The following is a 24,557-nucleotide window of genomic DNA, read 5'->3' as shown; positions in this document are numbered from 1 at the left end:
TATATATATATATATATATATATATATATATACACATATTAGGGCTGTCAGTTTGTTAACTTAATTAATTAGTTATGAAAAAATAACGCAATTAAAATGTTTTAACGCAGTTAACACACTGGCCCCGCCCCCAGACCTGTAAGTCATCTTACATTTCATAGTTTTTAAAACGATGCTGCAGAGCATGACGTCATATCACGACCGTTGTAGTGTCTGAACAAATTTTGCATGCTCAAATTGTAGTGTGACCGCGGCTTTATACTGTCTTTTTACGCGTTGCGTTGCATCGCGCCGCGTAAACATAAAACCATGTCTGCATTTGTGATCGGAGAAACGACAAACAACGAGCGCTACTCTACACTGCTCAAAATTCGTGTTTAAATCATCAGTGGCAAATTCTTTAAATATGAAAACATACTTACAGACTGTGAGTCAGAACAGCCGGCATTGTAGGCTACTCTCCCAGGTTCAGGAAACAGTCCTCCATAAAATGTGCTGCACACATCTGAATATTTGGGTTGAACTGTTCTGGAACAGTGTTGTAAATACAACTTAACCACTGATTTCTAGTTGTATCCTCTTTTGGAAGGCCAAACAAAGTATTTTCGCTTTCGCAACGAAACACAGAGCGTCTCCACGACATGGCGGCAGCAGTAACAATACTACAGCGAGAATAAAAGTTACACCTTCTTTCGTTGCGTGAACATTTGGGTGGCGTTATGCAAATCTTCCCACTCAGTGACGTAGACATGTGGGGGCGTGTTTATATGAGGCGTTTTAGGAGGGCGTGGACGAGTCTTAACTTTTAAATAGAATATCTCTGTGGGTTTGAGACTTTAGTCTTTGCAACTTTAGGGATCTTATCTTATCTCTTATCACGGACAGCTTGTAACACTCCAAAGAGAAAGGAAAATTTCATCATATGACCCCTTTAAAAGGGAGTTGAAAATTCGAAAAGTGCGTCCTCTAATGGTCATAGACAGAATCAACAGAAAATCTAGAAAGCCTAATAATTCCTCATATTGTTTGCCCAGGCCAAAGAATCCTGGGAAATGGACCTCAAAGAGAAACTGGAACGTGCTGATTTAGTCAAACAAAAAGGGACACAGTATTTCAAGGTTTGTTTCCTTTTTTGTCTTAGGTATAGTGTTTTGCCTACTGAGTTGTTTTTTATTTTATTGTAGACAAGCATTCTGCATTTTGTTTTTGCTTTTGTAATTGTGAATATATAAAACTAATAGTCATTTTAATAATATATATATATATATATATATATATATATATATATACACTGACTTAATTTTACTACAAAAAAACTACTTATCTTAAAATGTTACTAATTTAATTCTATTGGATATTTTATATTTTTTCATTTGAGTTCAAATGTTACTTGCGATCATCTCTTAACAGTCTTGTTTTTGAAGTGGTCAGGTAATTGACAGCATTCTTTATACTGTGCATTCAGGCTGGACGGTACAACTATGCTGTAATTCAGTACCAGCAGATTGTAAACTGGTTAGAGACGGAGTGTGGTACCGGAAAAGTGCAGCTACAAGCCATTCAGGCCCTCCTATTAGTGGCCCATCTGAATCTTGCCCTGTGTTTTCTGCGATTGCGAGAATACTCTCAAACAGTGGAGAACTGCAACAAGGTAGATTCAGATAGCGGTGAACAAAATATAATTTTATGTGTTTCAAAACAATTTTTTCTTTCCGTGTTTTACTGGTTGTCATTACTAGGTTATCGACCTGGACCCAGAAAATGAGAAAGCTCTATATCGACGAGGTGAAGCGCGTCTGTTGCGCAACGAGTTCAGCATGGCTCTGGTGGACTTCAAGCAAGTTTTGCAAGTTAACTCATTCAACCGCGCTGCCCGCAGCCAGATAGCCGTCTGTCAGTGCAAGATTCGTGAGCACCATGAGCATGACAAGAAGATCTATGCAAACATGTTCCAGAGGTTTGCTGAACACGATGCTAAGGTATGCCAATTATCACACTGGCCAGATAGAAATGTTTATTCTTGACAAATTCACTCGTTGCAGTTTCAGGAATGCGGCATTAGGAAGTGCTTCATTCTTTACTTGAATAAACAATACCCTTGGTTGTACTCAACAAATCTAACAAAAAACAAAACAAAAAAACATGAACACAGCCAAGGCTGAGACATAATCTAGTATTAGCAAAGACTATAGAATACCCTAGACATGTCACTCGTATAGTTTTGAAGGGGGACAATGCAATGCTCAATATGGCTGCTCTATCGAACGAAGCCCCGCCTTCTGAGTAAAAGAGCCAATCGCTAATCGGTAAAGTCAGTGCGTCACTGCAGCTGCTGTTAGAAGTCCCGGTTGATATAGAAACAGTCAGCGTTCAGAGACGTGCGCTCAGGACTGCGCATGCGCACTGGCTGGTCTAGCCTGAAAAATACGTTTTTTTAACGCTATTTGAGCAAAAGAAACATTTATGAGAAACATTTATGATTTCATTGGTGATTTCAAATATGAGATTTAATCTTAAGCTTGGCGAACAGTTTTGGAGAATTTGATGTTTCCCCATTCAAAGTGATAGGCCCTGCGTTCCATTCGGAAGGGCTCATCCCTATGCCCTAATACCTTCAAAGGGTTTACCCTCCGGAGTGAGAGCTTCGAAGGGTTGAAGGGTGTAGGGGACCAAACAACTCTTTCTTGAAGTGCCCTTCTGCGTCATTATCACGTGCCCACATGGAGGCGGCGTCATCATGCAAAGAATCTGCTCAAAGGATCATGGGAGCCCGAAGTGTCCATCAGTTGTACCCTTCGAAATCCTTCATTCCGAAGGGCCCTTTGAAGTGACCAGTTTTGAGCACTTCGGTTTGGAACGACCCTTCAATATGGTGGCCATGATTGTTTTCACTCCAAAGTGCCCTTCGGAAGGCGATATATCCCGTTTGGAACGCACCGAGGAGCTGCACTTGCATGCTCGAGAGGCGTTTCAAAGATGGCCGCCGAGTGACATGACTTGCCTTAAAGGGACTTTGGTATTAGTCAAGTTAACAAATAAAATCAAATGTAAATTTTTTATGTTTAATTTCAAAAATTCTGTTATAATTTACTCACCCTCATGTTATTTCGCTGATTTTTTGCATTCAATGCAAGTAATTGTGACGATTTGTCTAAGATGACAAAAACATCTTTAAAGTAAAATAAATCAGTATGATTTTTGTGCTATATTCCAAATCTTCCAAAGCCAATGTTTGTGCAAGATGCAGACTGAAATAGTAAGTGACTGAGAATCTTCCCCTTTTGCTGTAGCTCTTCCAATATGAACATTTAAAATATGAATATATTGCCATTTATGTTACCTATAAGGTTATATATAATTATATAACATATGTAAAATCTCCAATTTAAAATTTGAATGTGTACATATGTTAATGTTAAAATGCATATGATGAGTTTTTATATGGCACTATGCATCAACCATACACACACAAACACACACACACATATAATTTATAATATATAACGATATATATGTCAACAATATCCATTTTAGTTATATATGCAACTTAAAATATACAAAAAAAGTTGTTTTTGTAATTTTTTAAAATACACGTCTATCTTTTAAATTTACTTACAGTATATAATATCAACATGTATTGACAGGTTTTAGGATGGATATACATGTACATGTCAAATATGTCCATGTATGTATTACACATACATTCATATTTGTTTGGGCTAGATATATATGAAATCGTTCCAATTTCTAATGTTTTATATACTGTATGTTTTTAATTCATATGACTATATTTCATATATGGAAAATTAATATGTGTACATATATTACATTTGCATATGGGTTTAATGCAAATGTAATGTATGTATTTAATATATACATATATATAATAAGAACAATGCTGAATACATTAAATTAACTACAGTTCATTTTGTGATTCCAGAAGTTCTGTATTCCAGAACTGTATGTTCTTCTTCTTCTTCAAAAAAAAAGGTTATTGATGGAAGAAAAAATATAGATTAGAGGTTAAATCTAGGTTTGATTATTTAAATATTTTCGTTTTTGGGCAAACTATCATTTTAATAATTGATATATTTATTGTTTTAGGAACTTTGAAAATACTATTAGTTATATGTTGTTTATGTTGTTTCTGTAGGTGGGACGATTAAAAAGGAAAAAAGAAGACAGTGGAATTTCAGATCAGAATAAGCAGGGATTAAAGAGACCTCGTCTCAGTCAGGACGGCTCCTAAAACTCGAGATGTATTCAGGACGCCCAAAGCAAGGAGGTTAGGCTGTGGAGATGGCTGGCCCATCCTCAATTGCATCATGAGACAGACCATGGGTAGAGGTGTGGATGAGCCCTCTATACACCTTGACCTCGGACCTCATTATTTCTCAGACTGAAAGCAAATGCTGGGAAGGATTTGCATAATGGTTTATCGACATTGAGGAGCTTCAGACCTTAATGACATTCCTACAATGACAAAAACAAATAACAACGAAAACCAAAGCGCACAACCACCAGTAAACCTGTACGGTGCATGCCTTGGCTATCAGAAAGGCATTCATCCGCTGCATTAATGCAAAAGCTTTACAGACTTGAATATAACCTAGTACCTTACCATGTACTGTACAGTATTCAGTGTAATTGCATTGACTTTGTGCATAATCAGATTAGTTTAAGTTTGCAGTGGTGGGATGTGGACTGGGGGCTTGATGCTTTTTGTATTATATTTGTATAAGTGTGTATGATATTTAGATTCAAGTGACCATAGTGGGTAGCTGGACCTAAAAGTGCAATCCTCCCATTGGGGAAAACGTCAAGTCGCGGCAGGCCCACACTCACAAACACACTTTTGATACTTTTAAGAGGCTTGTGCATGCTTCAATACTGCATCCTGGGAACGTCCTCGATTTGGAACTGTATCTGCAGGTTAGTTTCAACCTGAAACCCAGTAGATATACTTGACTGAAATTCAATAGCTATATTTTTGAGCTGCGTTTCCATTACAGTTAAAAGCTCAAATGCTTTTGTCTTTTTAGTCAAATCTTTTGACAAGATAGGAATATTTCAAAGAACAGTTTTCTTAAAACCCACTTGTTTATTTTATCAAATACTAACTATTGTGGTTTGCATGTCTTTCAGTATGTTCCCCATATTTCAGACCATTTAAAAATATTAATAATAATAAACGGTTTGTTAACTTTGTTCTGTTTACAGTTTGATGCATTACAGCAGGCCTGTCAATAAATATTCAAAGAAAACTGTTTAAGTGTCCTGTGTTTTTGTGGTTGTTTGCAGTCAATGTCTTACAAACTCTGAAATTGTTGTAGAAGTGGCAAGTCTATGAACTTGCTTTTTATAAATATTGTATTTACAGAACTGTTTGAAAATTTGGGGTCAGTAAGATTTTTTTTCAAATACAGTAATTGCTGTTCTTTTGAACTTTATCAATCTTGAAAAAAAGTATCATGTCTTCCATAAAACTTAAGCAGCTCAACATCGATAATAATAAGAAATGTTTCTTGAGCACCAAATCAGCATATTAGAATGATTTCTGAAGGATCATGTGACACTGAAGACTGGAGTAATGATGCTGAAAATTCAGCTTGCCATCACAGAGATAAATTTATATTGTAAAACATTAAAGTAGAAAACAGTTATCTGTAATATTTGTAATATTACAACAGTTAGTTGTAATATTTTATAATATGACTTTTAATGTACTTTGGTGAAATAAATGCAGCCTCGGTGGGCATAACAGACTTCTTTCAAAAACATTAAAGAAAATCTCACCAACCCTTGAAGTAGTTTAATTGTCTGTCTGTCTATCTATCTATCTAGTATATATTAATACTGTAGAAAATGTCCCAAAATGCATGACGAACTATTGAAGATGAAACTATCTTTATGGCAATGGTAAAAATCATATTACAAAAAGCAGCTAGAGGGACCTTTTACCCCAAATGCCCAATCTGGGACAAAAGGCCTCTGGAAAAACTGTCAGTAATGTAGTGTAAATATAGGGGCATTTATCATTATATGCAAACACTTTGAAATATAAAAATATTTTGTATGATTTAAGTAAATACTTACTTCAAAATAACCACTTTAGCAAATAGTGTAGAAATTTGCTGTTTATTTAATCACTTTGGCATTTCATTACTCCTATAATTTACTGCTTTAGAAACCAAACTGCGTACAAAATTTGTACAGGCATAATTAACAAATGAATCTACATTGTAATTGGCCCACTTTACAAATTCAAATCACAAGAAATCCATTCCCCACTATTCCCCGGAACACAGTGTTTAGCAGTGCAAACATTCTACTTTTTCATCCTCTGCCAGTGTTTGGGTGGTCTTTTTGGCTAGAGTGTGTATTTGCAAAAGGAGGCCTTTAGCCTTTAACCCAGTTGTAGACTAAAGAAGAGCACCATCACCGGCTTTTCATTCTCGAGAACGATAAACAGTTTCAAACTTACTTTAAAAACCACCACAATCATGATATAATCCCAGATTTAGTTTTTTCCCCTTAAACTGCATATGACTTTAATCTCCTATGGTCATGCAAATGAAATGGCAGGTCAAATGTACAATTTTCATTGACTGTTATTGTATCAACTACACTGTTAATTATTTACATTAATAAATCACATTAAGATACCTCAGTAAAACAGAAGTACAGTATATAACTGACAGTCTGCCATGCCTGACCGCAATCGTGTCTAACATCATCCTTTAACAATTTGAATCCAAGAATTCAAAACTCAACATGCTCTCATCTTTCACCTAGCTGTTTAATATTTGCTTGGATGCTTCAGAAAAATCTTTAAAGTAAAAACAAGCTGCTGTCACCAACCCATTTCAACCAGCAATCATTTTCAATAATTCGACTGTTGATTTGAATAGAGCATTTCTTAAAACATTAACCACTGGCCTTTCAAGTGCATCAATTATAAAAATGTACATGCACTTGAATGACCAATAGATATTCCCTTAAATTATGCATTTTACTAAAATGATAGATTTTAGAATATAGACTGAACATCTAAGCAGATTTAAGCAGCAAAATGTGGATTTTCTTGGTGAATCTATTTTCTTGAATCGATTACAAATGTTGTAATATTTGTAATACAAAACCCCCAACATAATTTACTTTCTGTAACACTTTCTCAAAACACCAGCACTTGACTATAGGCACAAAACAGCAAAGTGTTGCATGACTGACCCACAGAAACCTAAAAAAGTGTTGCTATTATAAAATACTGTTACACCCTAACATTTGATTGAAATGAACCGAAGGTGCCTTGTACTTCTTTTACAACGCACAAAGTCTGTCATAGTGAGCTGCTCTGGTTAGTCTCTCTTACTGAAAATAACACATTATCCAACATTTTCTAATCATATACCAACTGTAATGAACATTGGTTCATCCAAAATAAGGTTGGGTCCACTGCATCATGATACTTTTTTTTTTTTTTTGCTATCTTCTTCAGAAAAACTTATATCGTATGAACATTTATGATACAACAAGTTGTTGACGCTATCACACTTAAGAATGATCTCAAACGGAGTTTTCCTCAGATACAGCAAGACGTGTAAGTCAAGCTTATATTTTTCACTTCCAGTTTAAATCTACATTTAGATGCTTGCAGTTGATAATCTAAGATAGTAAAATTAAAAAACTTATAAAACAGACATGAACAGTTTGTGCTTGTGCCTTCTTGAGATCTCACGAGAATGTGTATCTTCAAAGGCATAACTGATATCAAAAGTTGTCTTAAATACAGCCCAAAGATGTTTTTCCCCCCAATGTTTCTTTATCAGTCATGGGACATGTTGTACTTTCTGTCGTGGTCACAGGGTTTCTTTTTGTCTTTCTGATGTCAAAGGTAGATCACTTGCTGGAGTGCAAAGGACACGCAGTCTCTAAAAAAAGGTGAAAGCATATAGTTGCAAGTTCAGTGCTTTGAACATGGTTTCTTTTTACATTTAAATGTAATTTAGTGTTCTTTACTGTTAAATCATGCATGGAATTACCTGTTTCAATGTACCAGGAGTGATGAGGACAACATAGATCATCCATATGGGAACCATCAATGTTGAGGAGAGGGTGAACCAGCAGCCAGCCGCATAACCCCACCACGGGTATTCAAATGTATTGTTAAACTTTAGAGGAGTGAATTTGACCAAAGAGAAGACAAACGTGCCCTAAAGAAGCAAAGACGTGTATTAAATTAGTGCTGAATGCATAATAAAGAGCACTGATGTTCTTCCATAAAATTATAACTTTGGTGGAAACTGCAATTTTTTGCCTAATATGACCATACCACAATGATTCAGAGTAAATCACATACTTACTATACACACAATAGGAGTGATATATTTCCAACAGTATTTCATTAATGTCAAAGGACGATAACCGATCATGTCAACAATATTTTCATACAGATGATCAGCACCTGAAAAACCAGAGACATTGGAATCAGAGGTCTTAAAGGAGGTTATACACAAAACAATAAGGAGGAAGTGACCAAGTAAATTACCTGCACATATTAAAAGACGGCTCACCAGTTTTGTGCTCTTTTCTTATTTTTTAATGACACATGACATGACCAAACTTTACTACATTTACATTACATTTAGGCATTTAGCAGACGCTTTTATCCAAAGTGACTTACAAATGAGGACAATGGAAGCAATCAAAATCAACAAAAGAGCAATGATATACAAGTGCTATAACAAGTCTCAGTTAGCTTAACGTACACGTAGCAAGTTTTTTTTTTTAATAATATAATAAATAAAAAGAAAACAGATAGAATAGAAAAAGATTAGAAAACAAGAGCTAGTTTTAAAAAAAAGAAAGAAAACAAGCAGCAAATGAATAGAGTGCAAGTCTAAAAGGGACAAGAATAGAATTAGAATAGAGAGTGCTAGAGTGAGAGGGTCAAATAAAGATGGAAGAGATGTGTTTTTAGCCGATTCTTGAAGATGGCTAAGGACTCAGCTGCTCGGATTGAGTTGGGCAGGTCATTCCACCAGGAGGGAACATTTAATTTAAAAGTCCGTAAAAGTGATTTTGTGCTTCTTTGGGACGGCACAATAAAACGACGTTCACTTGCAGAATGCAAGCTTCTAGAGGGCACATACGTCTGAAGTAATGAATTTAGGTAAAGGGGTGCAGAGTCAGTGGTGGTTTTGTAGGCAAATATCAATGCCTTGAATTTTATTCGAGCAGCTATTGGTAGCCAGTGCAAATTGACAAACAGAAGTGTGACGTGAATTCTTTTTGGCTCATTAAAAATGAATCTTGCTGCCGCGTTCTGGATTAATTGTAAAGGCTTGATAGAACTGGAACATTAATGAGGAAAAAAAATTAACTTAAATGATTTTAGCAAATGGCTGCAATATAACAAAGAGTGAAAAATTTAAGGGGGTCTGAATACTTTCCGTACCCACTGTATATTTATATACTATAAACACAATGCTGAAGTATGGTGGTGGCTTTGCTTGAAAATCATAGCTAACAACACAAAAACTGCAGGTTTTATGTAAAGGTGACTGTAGCACAACTAGTGTCATTGAAGAAAAGTTGTCCCTGAATAGTATAACTGTATAGTATGGTGGTTGAATAGCATACGAGAAAAGTTGTGCTATCTTTGGCACAGTATTTCCACACAAAAACCTACAATCTGTTTGATCGTGGCTGCAGTAATTCATCAAATGATGATCAAATACTGAAGTAGAACATTATAATATTAGTTGTGCAAGGCAGACAAGTTTATACATCATGTTTTTAAGTGTCGATTCAGTATTACTCACCATAAAACCAGCCAATACATATTGACTGTGCAATGGCAAAAAGGAGTAGGGTCATTCCACTGCAGGAATAGTAATCAAATAACTGGAAGATATACAGGCCACCCTATTGAACAGATGCAAAAAAAACAAAAAAACACATTGATCAGTGCTCAAATCTAATATTTTTTACATTGGTCATTAAGTGATCTAACTTAGACCATTAAGAACAAATATGAAACATTAAGAACAAAATAAACCCACGGTAATGACTAAATTATGAATATAATCACCTCTGTTACCATCAGGAGGCCAATGAGGAAGCAGCCGACACAAATGAGGAGAAGGAAGAGTTTACGACGGTGTCCTTGGAGGAAGTAGTTGGAGTTCATGTCTGTTATGGCTGTCATGAGAGACTCCAAACCCACAAACTGAAAAAGAGAAAGAGGTGTAATTACAGTGTTTTAATGTAGTACTACCCTGAAAAAATTACATAACATATTTACTGTTAGTACTGCATGCACAAAAGTCATGAACCAAGGGTACCTTTTAACAGGACACTGTGTAATGAAGTTTTCTGTAGTATATGAAATATCTGCTATGTTAAACAACTTAATCTGGCCAGTAGTTAATAAAAACCTAACTGAAATTTTCACACAGTCAAACACATTATGTACTTTAGAGATGATGTGCTCTCACCTCACTGTCAAGCCCCAGCAGAATAATCATGAGGAAGAAACATATGGACCACAGCTGAGACAGAGGCATCATAGCTACAGCTCGTGGATATGCAATGAAGGCCAAACCAGGACCTGGCAAAACAAGTGAGACTTAATGTGTAGGAAATGACATAAAGGACATGACTCAAAGGAGCCGCTGTTGTTTAAAGGGTTACTCCACCCCAAAATGAAAATTTTGTCATTAATCACATCATCACCGTAATCCCATTTCGGAGAATATCCGCTGGATGCAAGCAACGTACGCTATTCTGTGTTTCTGTGTCAGCCGCGACACAAGGTTACGTTTTCTACGTGTATTTACGCTTTGATTTGAATGAAAACAGCTCATCCGTGCAGCGCGGCTGACACAGAAGAGTGTACGCTGCTTGCATCCAGCGGATATTCTCCAAAATGGCGCTACGGTGATGCGGAGAGACACAGAGGAGACAAATTGTTGAATAAAGTTGTTATTTTTGTTTTCTTCTTCGTACAAAAATGAATTCTCGTCGCTTCATTACGTTACGGTTGAAGCACTGATGGCAGATGGACTATTCTGACGATGTCTTTCGTACTTTTCTGGACCCTGACAGTGTAATTTCCTGCCTAGTCAATGGGACAAGTCACAAGCCTCCCGGTTTTTATCCAAAATATCTTAAATTGTGTTCCGAAGACGAACAAAGCTTTTACGGGTTTGGAATGACATGGCGGTAAGTGATTCATGACAAAATTTTCATTTTGGGGTGGAGTAACCCTTTAAGTTACCTGAATCTGCTACCGTTGATATATCAACCCCCTGTTCAAAGGCCATGAAGCCCAAAACTGAAAAGATGGCAAAGCCAGATACAAAGCTGGTTCCACTGTTCAGCAGGCACAGGTAAACACAATCTCTATAAGCAGAAAGACAAAACCCATCACAGTAAACGTAATGTTCGACTGCATAATGTACTTGACACTTGTGATATTAAATCCTGCATATATACAGGTAAGAACATCTGTTGCCTCCACAAATATTTGTCCTTGTAAGATGGCGCCGACGCTGATGGCTGCCTCCGTGGCGTGCTCCGCAGTTGTTTTTATATTTTTGTTAGTTTGTCCTGTCTTTAGTTATATCCCTGCAATCAGCTTCACCAGAGACGGATTGCTGGACATTCGGAAGTACACACCACCCGATATTTCACTGGTTTTCGACTATTCGGATGTTTTGCTGGACATTGTTGTCGGGGGAGCTGTGGCGCTGATTAAGCGCTTCAGGACGCGCAGATGGGGGAAGCGAGCCGGCGCGCTCGTCAAGCTCAGGCAGCGCGGATTCAGAACGCCGTTGCCTAGCATCCATATGGCGAACCTCCGCTCTCTACCCAACAAAACAGACAAACTCCTTCTGCTCTCCCGGACAAATAAGGATTTTTCTAACTCTGCTGCTCTGTGTTTCACGGAAACCTGGCTGAAAGACGCCATTCCGGAAAGCGCGTTGAGTCTGCCGGGTTTTCAGCTGTTCAGAGCGGACCGCGACACAGAATCAACGGGGAAATCGCGCGGCGGCGGGACATGCTTTTACATCAATGAGAGGTGGTGTACAGATGTAACTGTGTTAAAGAAGATGTGCTGTTCAGATCTAGAAGTGCTCTTCATTAATTGCAAGCCGTTCTACTCGCCGCGGGAGTTTTGCTCGTTCATTCTCGTCAGTGTGTACATCCTTCCGCAAGCACACGTGAGCTCCGCTTTAAAACAACTGCAGGAACAGTTTCTTCCCTCAGGCAATCCATCTCATGAACACTTAACAATAACTGTGGAACACACACTATTTATTCACTCATACACTTATTTATCTAACACTCATACTCAGCCTACACCTCAAATTTGCACATAATATACAGTACCTGTACATACAAAAAAACTGTCTATTGTAATATACCTGCACACACAATTGTCAATTTATATATTTTTATTCCTTATTTACTTGTTCTATTTTTATTTTTATTATCTGTGTTTTTTGTTATGTCACTGTCATTCTGTTACACTGTGGAAGCTTCTGTCACGAAAACAAATTCCTCGTATGTGTAAACATACCTGGCAATAAAGCTCATTCTGATTCTGATTCTGATTCTGATATTTCCAAACATACATTTATGGATTTAAATGTAAATTGAATTGAATATGGTTTCTCGTGACATGGGTTCGCTCACTTGTAGCAGTTGTTGTTGTATTTATTGTAGCTTCCCAAAGCTGTAAGGCACCCAATGCAGAGAGCGTAAGAGTAAAATATTTGTGTTCCAGCATCCATCCACACCTGAAGGCAAGAGAGAGCAAGTTCACAACTACTAACCAGTCCATTTGGTATTTAGCAATACATGACACATGAAGGGTCTGGTCTGGTTCCACTCAGAAACATCCAAGTTATCGATCCAATGATTTGCTTTCACAGATTAATCGTTATTTAGTGATTGGTTATTTCAAAAGCTTAATCAGTTGTACAAATCATTTTTACTAACTTGTGTTTATTATAAGATCCAAGTATTTTTGTGTCACTGGCTGATAAAATAATAGTCTTGTACCTTTATACTGGCACTGGATGCATCATCACATAAAATAAATATTCACTAGACTATTACTGATAAACCTGTAATTAATTTATTCCTCAACTGAAAATGATAAAGGAAAAAGTTGCAAAATAAGCAAGTTAAATGAGTAACATTAGACTGGTCGTATGATCTTAACCTTGTGGCCATTGTTAAAGGGGAAATAGTTTTTTTAGGCCACTGATTTGACTGGTCTGATGGTCATGTGAGTGTACATCATTGTAAACAAAAGTAACGACCAAAGTACTATTCGTTTCTTTAGTTGCAAATGTCTTCACAAGTGAAAAAATGCTTAATCATCTCTTACCATCACCACTCATATGAGATGTAAGATTTGTTTACCTGTGGGTCTGCAAGGCGTGCTGGGTTTGGGTAGAGGTAAAAGGTGATGCCATCGATGGCTCCAGGCAACGTAATACCTCGAATCAGAAGCACCAGCAGCATAACATATGGAAATGTAGCAGTGAAATATACAACCTGAAAAATAAAGACAAGGACACTCCCGTTTTGAGATCCAGCATACCTGATTTAAATCTCTCTCTCTATATATATAAACACTATCAACCGGACTACGTCAATATCCATGACAATCAGCCCGTGTGAGAACTGAGGTAACGTGCAGCCAGATGTCATCTGTATTAGATATACAACTCCACTGAGCTTTATGATTTTAGCAAATGGCTGCAATATAACAAAGAGTGAAAAATTGAAGGGGGTCTGAATACTTCCCGTATCCACTGTATATATCTGATAAAAAAAATTGAAAAGTGCCTTTTCAATTGGTTCTCACCTTGCCTGTGGACTTCACTCCCTTCCACACACAAAAGTAGCAAATGATCCAGGCCAGCAGAAGACACAGAGCCAGTTCCCATCTCAAATTGCCCAGCTCATTCACACTTCCAGTTATATTCAATACTCGCCTCCTACAAAATACATTCTGTGTAATTCTCATAACTTTATTTCCAAATTCATGTATCAACAATAATGACACTTGAAAGTTATGCTTGCATTTAGTATTATTACACATTTGGCATTTCAACTGATTATACTTGCACTTTAAATTATTATAATTGAGATTTTAATATGGTCCCCTAAAGAAGGACATTTTGCGCACCATAGTGAATAATTAAAGCAGAGCCTAGCTGGAAAGTTTTATATTCACTACTTAACAGGACTTATCTGTGACCTTTAAGGTTTAAATAATTTAATTATTACTTACTTTAAAATAAATAAATAAAGTGTGTGTGTGTGTGTGTGTGTATGTGTACAGTATGTATGTATGTATATATGTATATATGTATATATACACCGTACATACATACACATATATACATATAACCAAATCTTAAATTATTATAATAATAATAAACTTTTGGGTATTTTATAAACTTACTCCCAAAATTCTTTAACAGGTGATGATGCATTCTCCATAAAGCTCAGGTTTCTTGTCCCTCCCATTTGGTCAAACTCAACACAGTTCTCTGTAAGGTTGAAAGAAAAAATAGTTTCTACAAAACATGATATATTGGAAATGAAAAAGCCTATTTTTCACAATAACTAGTTTTATAACATACCTGAATTCCACCAGTTCCTGCAGCTAGCCCATGGTAGTTCACCACTAAAAGAAGAGAAGAGATAGAAGAAAGCCCAGGCCAAAATGATGATGTAGTAGGCACTGGAATAGAAGATGACCACCTGACTCCCATAACCCAGACCTAAAGAAAAGCAAGCCAAAACAATTCACCCCTTTTTTCTTTTGCTGACAGTAACATATCAGTCTTTTAATAACGGTCGGTGTTTGATGTTTAGCTTAAATGTGTTGGAGAGTTTCATATTACATACTGTTATACAAGTTAAATAATTATTTATTTAATAATGATGAATTTTTATGAAATATCTTTAAATTTACACATAATATATTTCAATATGAAACACTAATTAATTTCTAACTATTGCTTGACATTTTACAAATTAAAAACTTATTAAACAACTATTTAAGGGTGATTTATTTTAGCATTTGGGAATAAGACTGGAAGGTGAAAGGCAGGTGTGGAGGCTGAGAGCAAAGAGCTTTTCAACCTCATTTGAATGAACAGTAAAAGCATGTTTTTTTTACATATTTTTGAAGCTTAACTTTTTTTGTGGATCCAAAATTAGTATCCAAGTAGTCCATTTTTTGTGGATTATTATTATATTTTTGATACCTAAAAACCCAAAGTGGGTGCCTTAATTTTTATTTTTTAGTTAAACCTTACACATAATTTCATAGTTTTTTTTTTTTTTAACAAGTATTCATTTATTACTAGATTATATATTTAGAAATAACGGCACATTTTACAAAAAGTAAAAGTAATGGCTCTGGAAAACTACTAAAAACTGGGAAATTCAATAAGAAGCAGCAACCTTAATATTTTAAAGTCTGAACAGGAAGCTTCTCACATTTCTGACCACTATTGTTCACTACTGCTCTTTACTACACCACTACAACCATCTAATTTTCACATAAAGCACTATGGTTGACACAACAGCATTTACCCCATTGTACATTATCAATGACATTAAAGGTGAACAATGAAATCTCACCTTCAAATAGTGGGCAGATCTTCCTCCAACAGGTAACAGACCCTTGGCTGGTGTACTGACCCAAAGCAGTCTCCATAAGAAAAAGAGGAATGCCGCAGGCAAACAGAAAGACCATATATGGAATGAAAAACACTCCTAAAAAAATTGTGAAAATGAAATTAAAATGATAAAATGAATTGGTCAAATGAAAAAAATTAAATGGTAAAATGAATTTTTAATAGAGCTCACACACAGTAATACAGTACAAACATATACAAACCTCCTCCATTCTTGTAACACAGATATGGAAATCTCCACACATTTCCCAAACCAATGATTTGGCCAGCAACGGCTAAGATAAACTCCACTTTACTGGACCACTGGCCTCTTGCTCGGGTTTTAATGCCTGTGTCAATTCTTTCTGAATCTGAATAAGCCAGTTTAAACTGCAAATCTGGATCATGCTGCATTTCCATGTCACTACAAAGAAAGCAAACATCTGTCAAAACATTGATGGCAGAGAAGCACAAACAAAATTTAGAACAGACCAGTGATTAAAACATGTAAAGGTCAAAAACAGCAATGAGTCTTTGTTCAGTACCATCTGGTTGTTCCACAGCAGGGCCGTGCACAGGGGGGTGGCCCGGTGGCTAGAGCCACTGCCCCTTTGCCCTCATCGGCTGAGGTGCCCCTCTCACCAGCCCCCACCCTCACCCCAGCTCAAAGCGTTCGGTTACCGCTCCGCTAAAGATCCGCTGATTCCGCTCCGTGTTTTCCCGTGTGTTCGGCGTGTATTGTCATTACCTTGTTCTACTTTGTCTGCCCTTTTTGAGTTTGTTATTAAAGTCTCTTCAATTGGAAGTTTATCTCCTCCTCTCCTCGTTTCCCTCCTACGAACTGTGACAGAAACAAATCATATTTTATTAAAACCATATTAATAGTAGGCCTATAAATAGTGTAAAAATAATATAAATGTTCTAAATGAGTTGTTTATTTGTATATAATATAGATTAATGCTGTCAAATATTAAAATAAATGTCTAATATTTATAGGGGAGAGTGGGCTAAGATTAGCCATTTTTTACTTATGTGGTCCTCAAGAGAAAATGACGCAGAAATAAAAAAATATCATTTTAAATGATTAGAATGTATCTATGACAAAGGGTTCTAAAAATATGGTGTCTTATAAAAAATAGGGTTCTCATGGCTCAGTTTGCCCCGGGTTAGGGGTAAGTTGACCCGGGACGTGTCAGTGGGTAAGATGCACCATCTGGGTGTAAAATGACCATCTGGCCAAATCTGATTCAAACCCATGTGAAAACCCATGCCATGTTCCTTTTTACAAACAGTCATATTTCTTTTCATAAAGTTAACTTTAACAACATAAAACCAACCAAATTAAGTTTAAATTTCAGAATTTAATTGTTTGCATTTCTGAAACAATATGTTGAACACCAAAGTTGTAGCCTTCCTAAAAACAGACTAAACAGAGAGTTTGTTGGCCATTAGTGACTACAGGTGGAAAGATATATCTGATTATAATGTGATGAAAAGCATTTTCTGGTTCTTATCAGAGAAGGATTTGCTGCACAGTGTACAAGTGAGTCCCTATCAAATAAACTACAAATAATATGTATATATGATAAACTAAACCAGTAAATTAAAACACCAGTTTATAATTCAGAGATTTAACTTAACTACAGTGCCTTATGGTGGGATAAGTTAAAACGCTGACTCAATTTACCCCACAACATTTGTCTCACTTTGCCCCATAGCTGCCATTTTGGAAAAAATAGCTACTGTTGCTTACCAGTTCAGGCTAATACTTAGCTAAATGATTTGCATGGTTTTATATGTTGCTAAATCACCTATATGTATCATAAATATTTTTAGACCTGGATAAATTTGCTTTGATGTAACAGCCATTACATCTGTTATGCTAAAATTTTACTTTGACAAGCCAAAAACAGTTTTTAAAGTACGGTAAATGAGTGCCTTCCATTCCCCCCATGTGTTTCTCCTTTTCACAGTCTGGCAGAAATGATGGGTGGTTCCAAAATACATGGTCACATGACAGTAAAAGTGTACAGTTGCCAAGATACAGGGGGTGGGCCAACTTACCCACTGGGTCAACTTACCCCACTCTCCACTACTTCCATTGAAGAGGAGTCAGAAGCAGGCTCAGAGAGTGAGGGAGAGCCCACTCTTATCAAAACATCTACAATAAAGTCTGAAATTATTACAGAGTGTGCGGTCTTCTCTTTTAATTGTATATTTGTAACAACTGGATCATTTGTATTAACAAGCACCCACCCCCCTAGTGCCCCTTTTTTGGTTTGGGCCGCTGCCCCTCAAAATGTCTGTGCACGGCCCTGTTCCACAGGGTTCCCACTCTTTCATGGACACCAGATTCAAGTACTTTCAAGGACTTTTTAAAGCACCATTTATTTTATATCAAGCACCTATCAAATTCACACCCCAGCATATGTAGCGTCATGAAAGACCAGTTACATTTACATTAAAAATGTAAGAGTAATAATGATGTTTTGAATGTGTAGGTTTCAAAAATTCATACCGTTTTGAGCAGTCGTGTACAAAGGAATTTAATGAAATCCACTGAAGTCAATACTGGTAATATTCAAATATAATTTCTCAATTATTGATAAAAATATATTTTCTTGCATCAAACTGGTTTTTACTGTAGTTCTTGTACAAGATTTAAATCTGAAAGAATTTCTCAATTTTTAAATTAATAAAAAGTGGTTAAATGTTGAAATAACATGATAAAACCTGTTAACATTAAAAATGTGCACATTCACTCAATAGAGGCGTTACTCATTAATAAATAAACTGAAGTTAATTACTTTTTTTCATATTAACCTAAAGGAATGCAGCTGCTCAAAACTTCAGTATTTTTTGAAAATATTTCATGAACAAGGGAAAAAAAGAAATAAAAAATAGGACTTTCTATTTGCTTTTAAACTGTAAACGCTTTTCACTAAGATAAACCATGCCATTCAAAAATTGCCCAAAACAGTGCAATGACCATATTTCAAATATCAAAACTCAAAATATGTTATTTCCATACCTAAAATACATATTTTACGGTCACTTTTATGTACGTACACTGATCATAAAAACAGCTCAAAGGTTTCCTCCCAGTGGCCCTTCTTCACAAAACTTCACATCTAGTACAGTTTTATCATAAGTAGAATGCAAAATGTTTTAATACAAGCATTTTAGTCAAAAGTAATTTATGCAGTATTTCAAACCTTTAACCCATGGGGGAAATAACCCCACAGCAACAGTTTTAAAAGCAGCCCAATTCTATGAAAAAAACAAGGACTTGACAACCCTTCATCCAACACAAACTGCAGGAGTCAGATTTGACTGGGTCGAGAGAGATGACTGACAATGCTGGAGGATTTGCTGCTCAACAGATCCTGAGCTCATTGACAAATATCTGATCTTGTAAGATGTGCTCCCTTTACACAAAATGCGATTGGTCGCGAAATCGTGAAAGTAAACTGCTAGCGCTCATTCAAATGTGATTTCAACACCTCACATATTAATAGAGGCTCCCTGATGTGCAAAAATTATATAAAATTTTAGAATGTTTGCGGGAGCGGGCAATAATGGTCAGAAATTCAGCGGGAGCGGGCTTAAGAAAACAGTCCCGTGCAGGGCTCTAGGCTGCGCATCAACACACACGCTAAATATTTTTATGAAATAATGTAGTGAAGTAAAAAGTACGATCTTATGCTTTGGAATGTAGTGAAGTAAAAGTAAAAGTTACTCAAAATAAAACTACTCCAGTAAAGTACAGATACTTGAAAAATTTACTTAAGTACAGTAACGAAGTAAAACTACTCTGTTACTGTCCACCACTTGGTCCAGACATTTAGCCTTGAGCATCTATGAACAAATACTGTTAATAAGACAGACTGCAGAGTACATATATCAAATCTAAAAGTATTTTTTATTGTTTTCAAGTCTTGAGTGGTAATGTTCTCAATAATAATTTGTTGGTATAATTAAAAAATATATATATTTTTTAATTAAATGTAGACAGCAATGAGTACATGTTATTTACGCAACTCCTCAGAGCTGAAATAATCTTGTGTCCCCAAAACAGGAGGCACTGCAGGGTTCTTAGTCACATTCCCTTCTCTGCCCTCATTTTTTGTGTGGTGATCCTTATAATATGTGAAAAAAAATTAAACAGGCCGCTACATTCTCTTAATAATCCCATTGTCACCTGGGGGCCAGTGGACCCCGTGGAGAAGATATATAAAACAAAAATAACTTACATTTTCAAGACATTTCTCACTATTAACTAACTTTTGAAATAATCAACTTTTAAGCTAATATAATGTCACATTAGCAGTTAATGATCTTAAAGTTATGATAAAGTAATGCTTTCTTTATACAGCCAAATGTTCATGTGGATGAAATGTTCATGGCGAAAAAAAAAAGGTGGAAAAAGACAAGAAAAGTCCTGACAGCCAGTGATAAACACATATGGCATAATATCATTGCGTTCAATATCATTGCAACTTCTATGTGTAAGGTATTTCTCTAAATAAATCCAAAAATACATTAAAGATGCAATTTAAACAAACAAACAAAACAAAAAAAGCCTTCTATGAAGAGTCTTTTTTATATATTTTTAGGTGGTGTAACTGTCTGGACATATAAAAAAAAGTCTCATTAAAAGGTTGTAATGTTGGTATTTGGCTTATTATTTATTTAAGAAATATTGTTTTAAAATATTGCTTTAAAAAAGTCTGCCAAGTTAAAGTCAGAAACACCATTTTTTTGTCATGTGACGAAAGAGGACCCCTTCAGACCCTCAGGACTGTGTGTCAAGGTCATTTATTATTATTATTATTATTACACCGTGTCTACACCAGACGCAACAGCTAAAGTCTGTCTACACTGAACGCAACAAAGCGACGGTTGAAAATCATTTGAAATTTGTGTCAGTAGGTCATAAATAGAACGCAGCAACAGTTTACTGTCGGGAATTTGTCGCGCCGCATCCAGTGTAGACAGCATAATAGGTTCTATTGTATTTTGTCGTGTCCAGTGTAGACACGGTGTTAGATAGGTCAAATGGAACAACATTAAGAAAATATCTTCTTGTGCTTGACTAAAAATTTTAAATAAATATAAAAAACCATGATATTTATAAAAAATATTTTTCTATTTAAATATTTTTTGATAATTCAACTAAAAAAACTCAAATATTTCAGTAGAAAATTATAAAACTGTTTTTTTTTTTTTTTTTTAATGTATGAAACCAACATGAATACAAATATTACATTGATGTGAGCTTGGCACTTGTGTTTTAAACTACATTTTAAAACGATATCTCGTTTTCATCTCGGAAATTCTTATTTGCTATATGACTCATACAACATTTTCATTTTATTTTATTGTGACAGGTGGCATGTTAACTAGGGTGAGGCAGGTCATACGTTTTCATTTATTAAATAACCTGCCTGTCCATGCTTAATTATAACCACAAACCGCACTTGATGCAACCCTGACGCACGCACTATTTATCGTCACGGAGCAGAGACAGTGTTGTCCCTGATGATCTGAATATAGAGAAGGAGGAAACTCACTCAGTTATTGCGCTTGTGTTCATGCTTTTTGGCCTACATTCAGCAGCCGAACACTAGTGCTATTCAAACCCACGCTGAGGAGGAGACGCCGGGTGCAAAGTGAAATACTTCTAAAAACAAAAGCCAAAATAGAAAACAGTTCAACTCCGCAAGTAATCCCAGCGCTAAATTGAACCTCTTCAATAAATTAGAAAGCACTGAAAACAATGCAGACCGATAACGAAAAGCTATAGAGCTGTTACCTGATGCAGGCGACGATCGGTCAAAAGTTCAGGAAGTCTACTGCATTTACCTTGGCCATGAAGTTAGGCTTAATTCAGTGTGATTCGGTTGTTATAATACAGTCGCTGAAGCCCACCCCTCTCATACTCTCCACCTCTCGTAAGGGGAAACGAGTCCATACAGAACCAAGAGAGTAGAATCACATGTATGTGTGTGTGTGTGTGTGTGTTAACAACTCAAGGCGGGGCTTATAGCTCAACAGCTTGAATAGCAATGACAGCATGTTTCTAAATATGTCCATCTTACCATTTTAATTGCTAAATTGCTAAATATATGTTAGTTACATTAAATCAAAAGGTTTACTCCTCTCTTAACATGAGTAAACAACCCTGTTTTAAAATCTGTTATCATTTTTATTAATGCAGATAGGCCTACAATATTCAGTCAGCAATATCATATGATACGCAATATCATACGAGCACGACTGTGTTCTATATTTTTTGGGTATATTATTTTCCGCAAACGAAAATAGTTGCAAAAGAAGCAAAGCATCAAACTTTTGGTCACCAAGCAACGCCGACCTTCATCCGGTCTGGAGCAGGGTGTGTGAATGGAACGGAGCGAATGATTTCCCCTCCTCTCTCAAAACGGCTGTAGTTCCACTCCGGGTTTTTCATTTTTCATCACTATAGGAACCTGCTCCTGCAAGTGTCTACTCGTATGGAGTCAATATAATGCCACATATATATGCAAAATAATAAAGTTTTGCAAAAGAAAATAAAGTTTTGCAAACGAAAACAAACGTATTGAGAAAAAATAAATGTTTTTTGCAAACAAAACAGGCCTGGGCATGCCTCCCTGGAAGTGACGTCATCGGCCCGAGACACAGCTCACTGATCCAGGAACGAAGTCGAGATCCATATGAAGCTTGAGTCGTAGACCTTTTTAATGATGTTAGTTTATGAAGTTAATTGCATTCTTTTAACATTAAAACTAGCAGTAACTCTGAACTCATGTAAACAAAGAACGCTTCTGTGCGCTGGTGTCCTCCCACAGGTTAAGAGATTTTAAACAAACACATTTAGTTAACCAAATGAAACAATACACATTTTAATGCTATAAAAGTGTGCACATTGAGAGAAGTAAACAGCAGATGTTCATGTTAACAACTTCTTTAACTTGAGCAAACACTGCTAATACACATATTCATTTGTTAATAAAACGAAAACATGCATGTTTAATACTAGAGAATAAAAGGAAACGATCCACCGGCATGCCTCTGCTCAATGATGGTGCCTGGATCAGTGAGCTGGACGTCACTTCCAGGGAGGCATGCCCAGGCCTGTTGTACACGCCCCCGTCCCTTGACTCCGCCCCCATCTCAATACTTTTATTTTCGTTTGCAAAACTTTATTTTCTTTTGCAAAACTTTATTATTTTGCATATATATGTGGCATTCTATTGACTCCATAGACTCGTGTCTAGTTAGTAAACCTGGTTCCGCGCTGATAGTTATAGTACAGATAGATGCTTTGCCTACTATAATCAATCATACTCACAAGCAATACATCTGTAATACAATCATACAAATAATCAATACACCTCTGAAAGCAATGCATGTCTCTTGCTCGCAACTCATTGTTCTTTCCTTCTTCCAGAGATAAACCCCTGCCCCTTACTTTTGTGTGTCATCCGCATACTGTTAAAGCATGCATATGTAACCACACATACAGTTTTTTTTCAAACTTTCACAACCTATCAAGCCGGTGCTCTGTCGATTTGTGCTACACTGTCAGATTTTGCTACCTCCCATTAAAACAGTGGGTAGTACAATTCGACAACGAAAAATGCTACCTGTAAAATTATAGTTTATTAACGTCTACACCTACCACAACCCTAAACCTACCCTTACAGTAATGCAAATACAGTAATTATGTGTTATGTTCGCGGTTGTAGCTAGAAGGGATACAGTTACAGGAAACCAACAGTAAATCATTTTTTACTTGGTTTTATTAAAGTCTACACCTACACCTACCCCAACCCTAAACCTACCCTTACAGTAATGCAGATACAGATACACAGTAAACCCTGGTAGGACAATCTGACAGGTAGGATAAAATGTCAGGACACCGGCAGTTAGAGACAAACAGAACTTTTAATGTGTTTTACAGTAGCAAATACGCATGCGCGGATGTAGCAGTATGAGGGTTACCATCTAGACACGTCTAAGTGATTTTTTACTTTTTTAGAAACATGTTGGTTGCGTTTGAATCTTGTAATTTAATTAATTTAATTGATTTACCATTTAAATGATCTAATTTAATAAGTATTTCAATTAGAAATTTTCTGCACAAATTTCTTATTACGCAGGAGCTCGTCTTTAAACTATAGAGACAACGATCAGTGTATGTTTGAAAATAAAGAGCAAATAAGAGAAGTCAAACACATTTACAGTCGAATTTCGAGAGATATCTAGCTATTGAATTTCGATGGGAAAAAGCAATTCTCATAGTCTACCACAAGAGATCACTGTTGATTTTGTAAATGGTGTTTCCACAAGCCGCAATGTTTTGAAAGTAGCCTACTGCGTGATAGTGGACAAAATGCCAGATTTTATTATTTTTTTTTACCAACAACAATTCTACTCCTCCTTATATCTGTCTCCTTAAACATTGTGAAAAATGCAATTGATTGTGATCCGTATTCCAGCATCTGTAGGCTATTCCACCTAGATTTATGTAGGCCTAATTTGTTTCATTTAGCTGAGTTCTACAAGCACTCACTTAATTGAGTAGATCTGGAGGATTATGAGAGGAGAATGTCATATGGACTGTGCAGCAATTACACATTGCTTAGTGGAAGCACAAACAGAACACATTCGATACAGGTATTTCAGCATTCTTTCTTTCCTGAAGGCATTTGACAATGCAAATGGCATGGTGTCCAGTTACTCAATGTCCAACTTTAGAGAGAACTTATTGCAAAATTGTCAGACAGGCTCAAAGATGGAGAGAGATCTAGAAATAACCAAAGAGAGTAGGGTGAGAGA

The 24,557-nt window shown here is 36.3% G+C and overlaps 2 protein-coding genes across 9 annotated transcripts in view; one reads left to right on the top strand and one right to left on the bottom strand.

Moving 5' to 3' along the window:
* Positions 1-5,267, top strand: part of LOC107567078 (FKBP prolyl isomerase 5) — a 19,608-nt gene extending 14,341 nt beyond the window's left edge. The window contains exons 8-11 of the mRNA XM_016252679.1: positions 1,035-1,118; positions 1,466-1,651; positions 1,740-1,979; positions 4,154-5,267. Coding sequence (XP_016108165.1) covers positions 1,035-1,118; positions 1,466-1,651; positions 1,740-1,979; positions 4,154-4,249 — 606 coding nt within the window. The 3' untranslated portion in view covers positions 4,250-5,267. The remainder of the gene's footprint in view (positions 1-1,034; positions 1,119-1,465; positions 1,652-1,739; positions 1,980-4,153) is intronic.
* A 2,202-nt stretch (positions 5,268-7,469) lies between these two features.
* LOC107567077 (sodium- and chloride-dependent GABA transporter 2-like) lies at positions 7,470-21,720 on the bottom strand. 8 transcript variants are annotated; one of them, XM_016252671.1, is made up of 17 exons: positions 21,529-21,720; positions 21,287-21,396; positions 16,259-16,554; positions 15,938-16,137; positions 15,679-15,813; positions 14,670-14,810; positions 14,489-14,576; positions 13,886-14,018; positions 13,438-13,572; positions 12,703-12,806; positions 11,282-11,406; positions 10,500-10,612; positions 10,094-10,231; positions 9,825-9,927; positions 8,364-8,464; positions 8,043-8,213; positions 7,470-7,931 (listed from the first exon to the last, which is right to left on the bottom strand). In XM_016252671.1, the coding sequence occupies exons 4-17, from the start codon at positions 16,131-16,133 to the stop codon at positions 7,860-7,862; spliced, it is 1,755 nt and encodes a 584-aa protein (XP_016108157.1). In that variant the 5' UTR covers positions 16,134-16,137; positions 16,259-16,554; positions 21,287-21,396; positions 21,529-21,720; the 3' UTR covers positions 7,470-7,859. The 8 variants fall into 8 exon arrangements, with proteins under 8 accessions (XP_016108157.1, XP_016108160.1, XP_016108155.1 ...); XM_016252674.1 differs by having other exon boundaries at positions 16,462-16,554; XM_016252669.1 differs by lacking the exon at positions 16,259-16,554.
* Positions 21,721-24,557: the final 2,837 nt, after the last annotated feature.

Source organism: Sinocyclocheilus grahami, unplaced genomic scaffold (assembly GCF_001515645.1).
Source record: "Sinocyclocheilus grahami isolate Dianchi unplaced genomic scaffold, SAMN03320097.WGS_v1.1 scaffold1127.1, whole genome shotgun sequence".
Lineage (NCBI taxonomy): Eukaryota > Metazoa > Chordata > Actinopteri > Cypriniformes > Cyprinidae > Sinocyclocheilus > Sinocyclocheilus grahami.
Note: the sequence above shows the minus strand (reverse complement) of the source record. Positions and strands in the feature narration are given on the sequence as shown.

What these genes read in the sequence shown, in the direction of transcription:
- LOC107567077 (XM_016252669.1), bottom strand. Translation starts at nt 21,309, where the DNA reads ATGAACACAAGCGCAATAACTGA. An exon ending in GATCTGCCCACTATTTGAAG is followed by an intron (nt 14,811 to 15,678) that starts GTGAGATTTCAT and finishes GCTTTTCTTTAG; the next exon opens with GTCTGGGTTATGGGAGTCAG. An exon ending in CAGGAACTGGTGGAATTCAG is followed by an intron (nt 14,577 to 14,669) that starts GTATGTTATAAA and finishes TCAACCTTACAG; the next exon opens with AGAACTGTGTTGAGTTTGAC.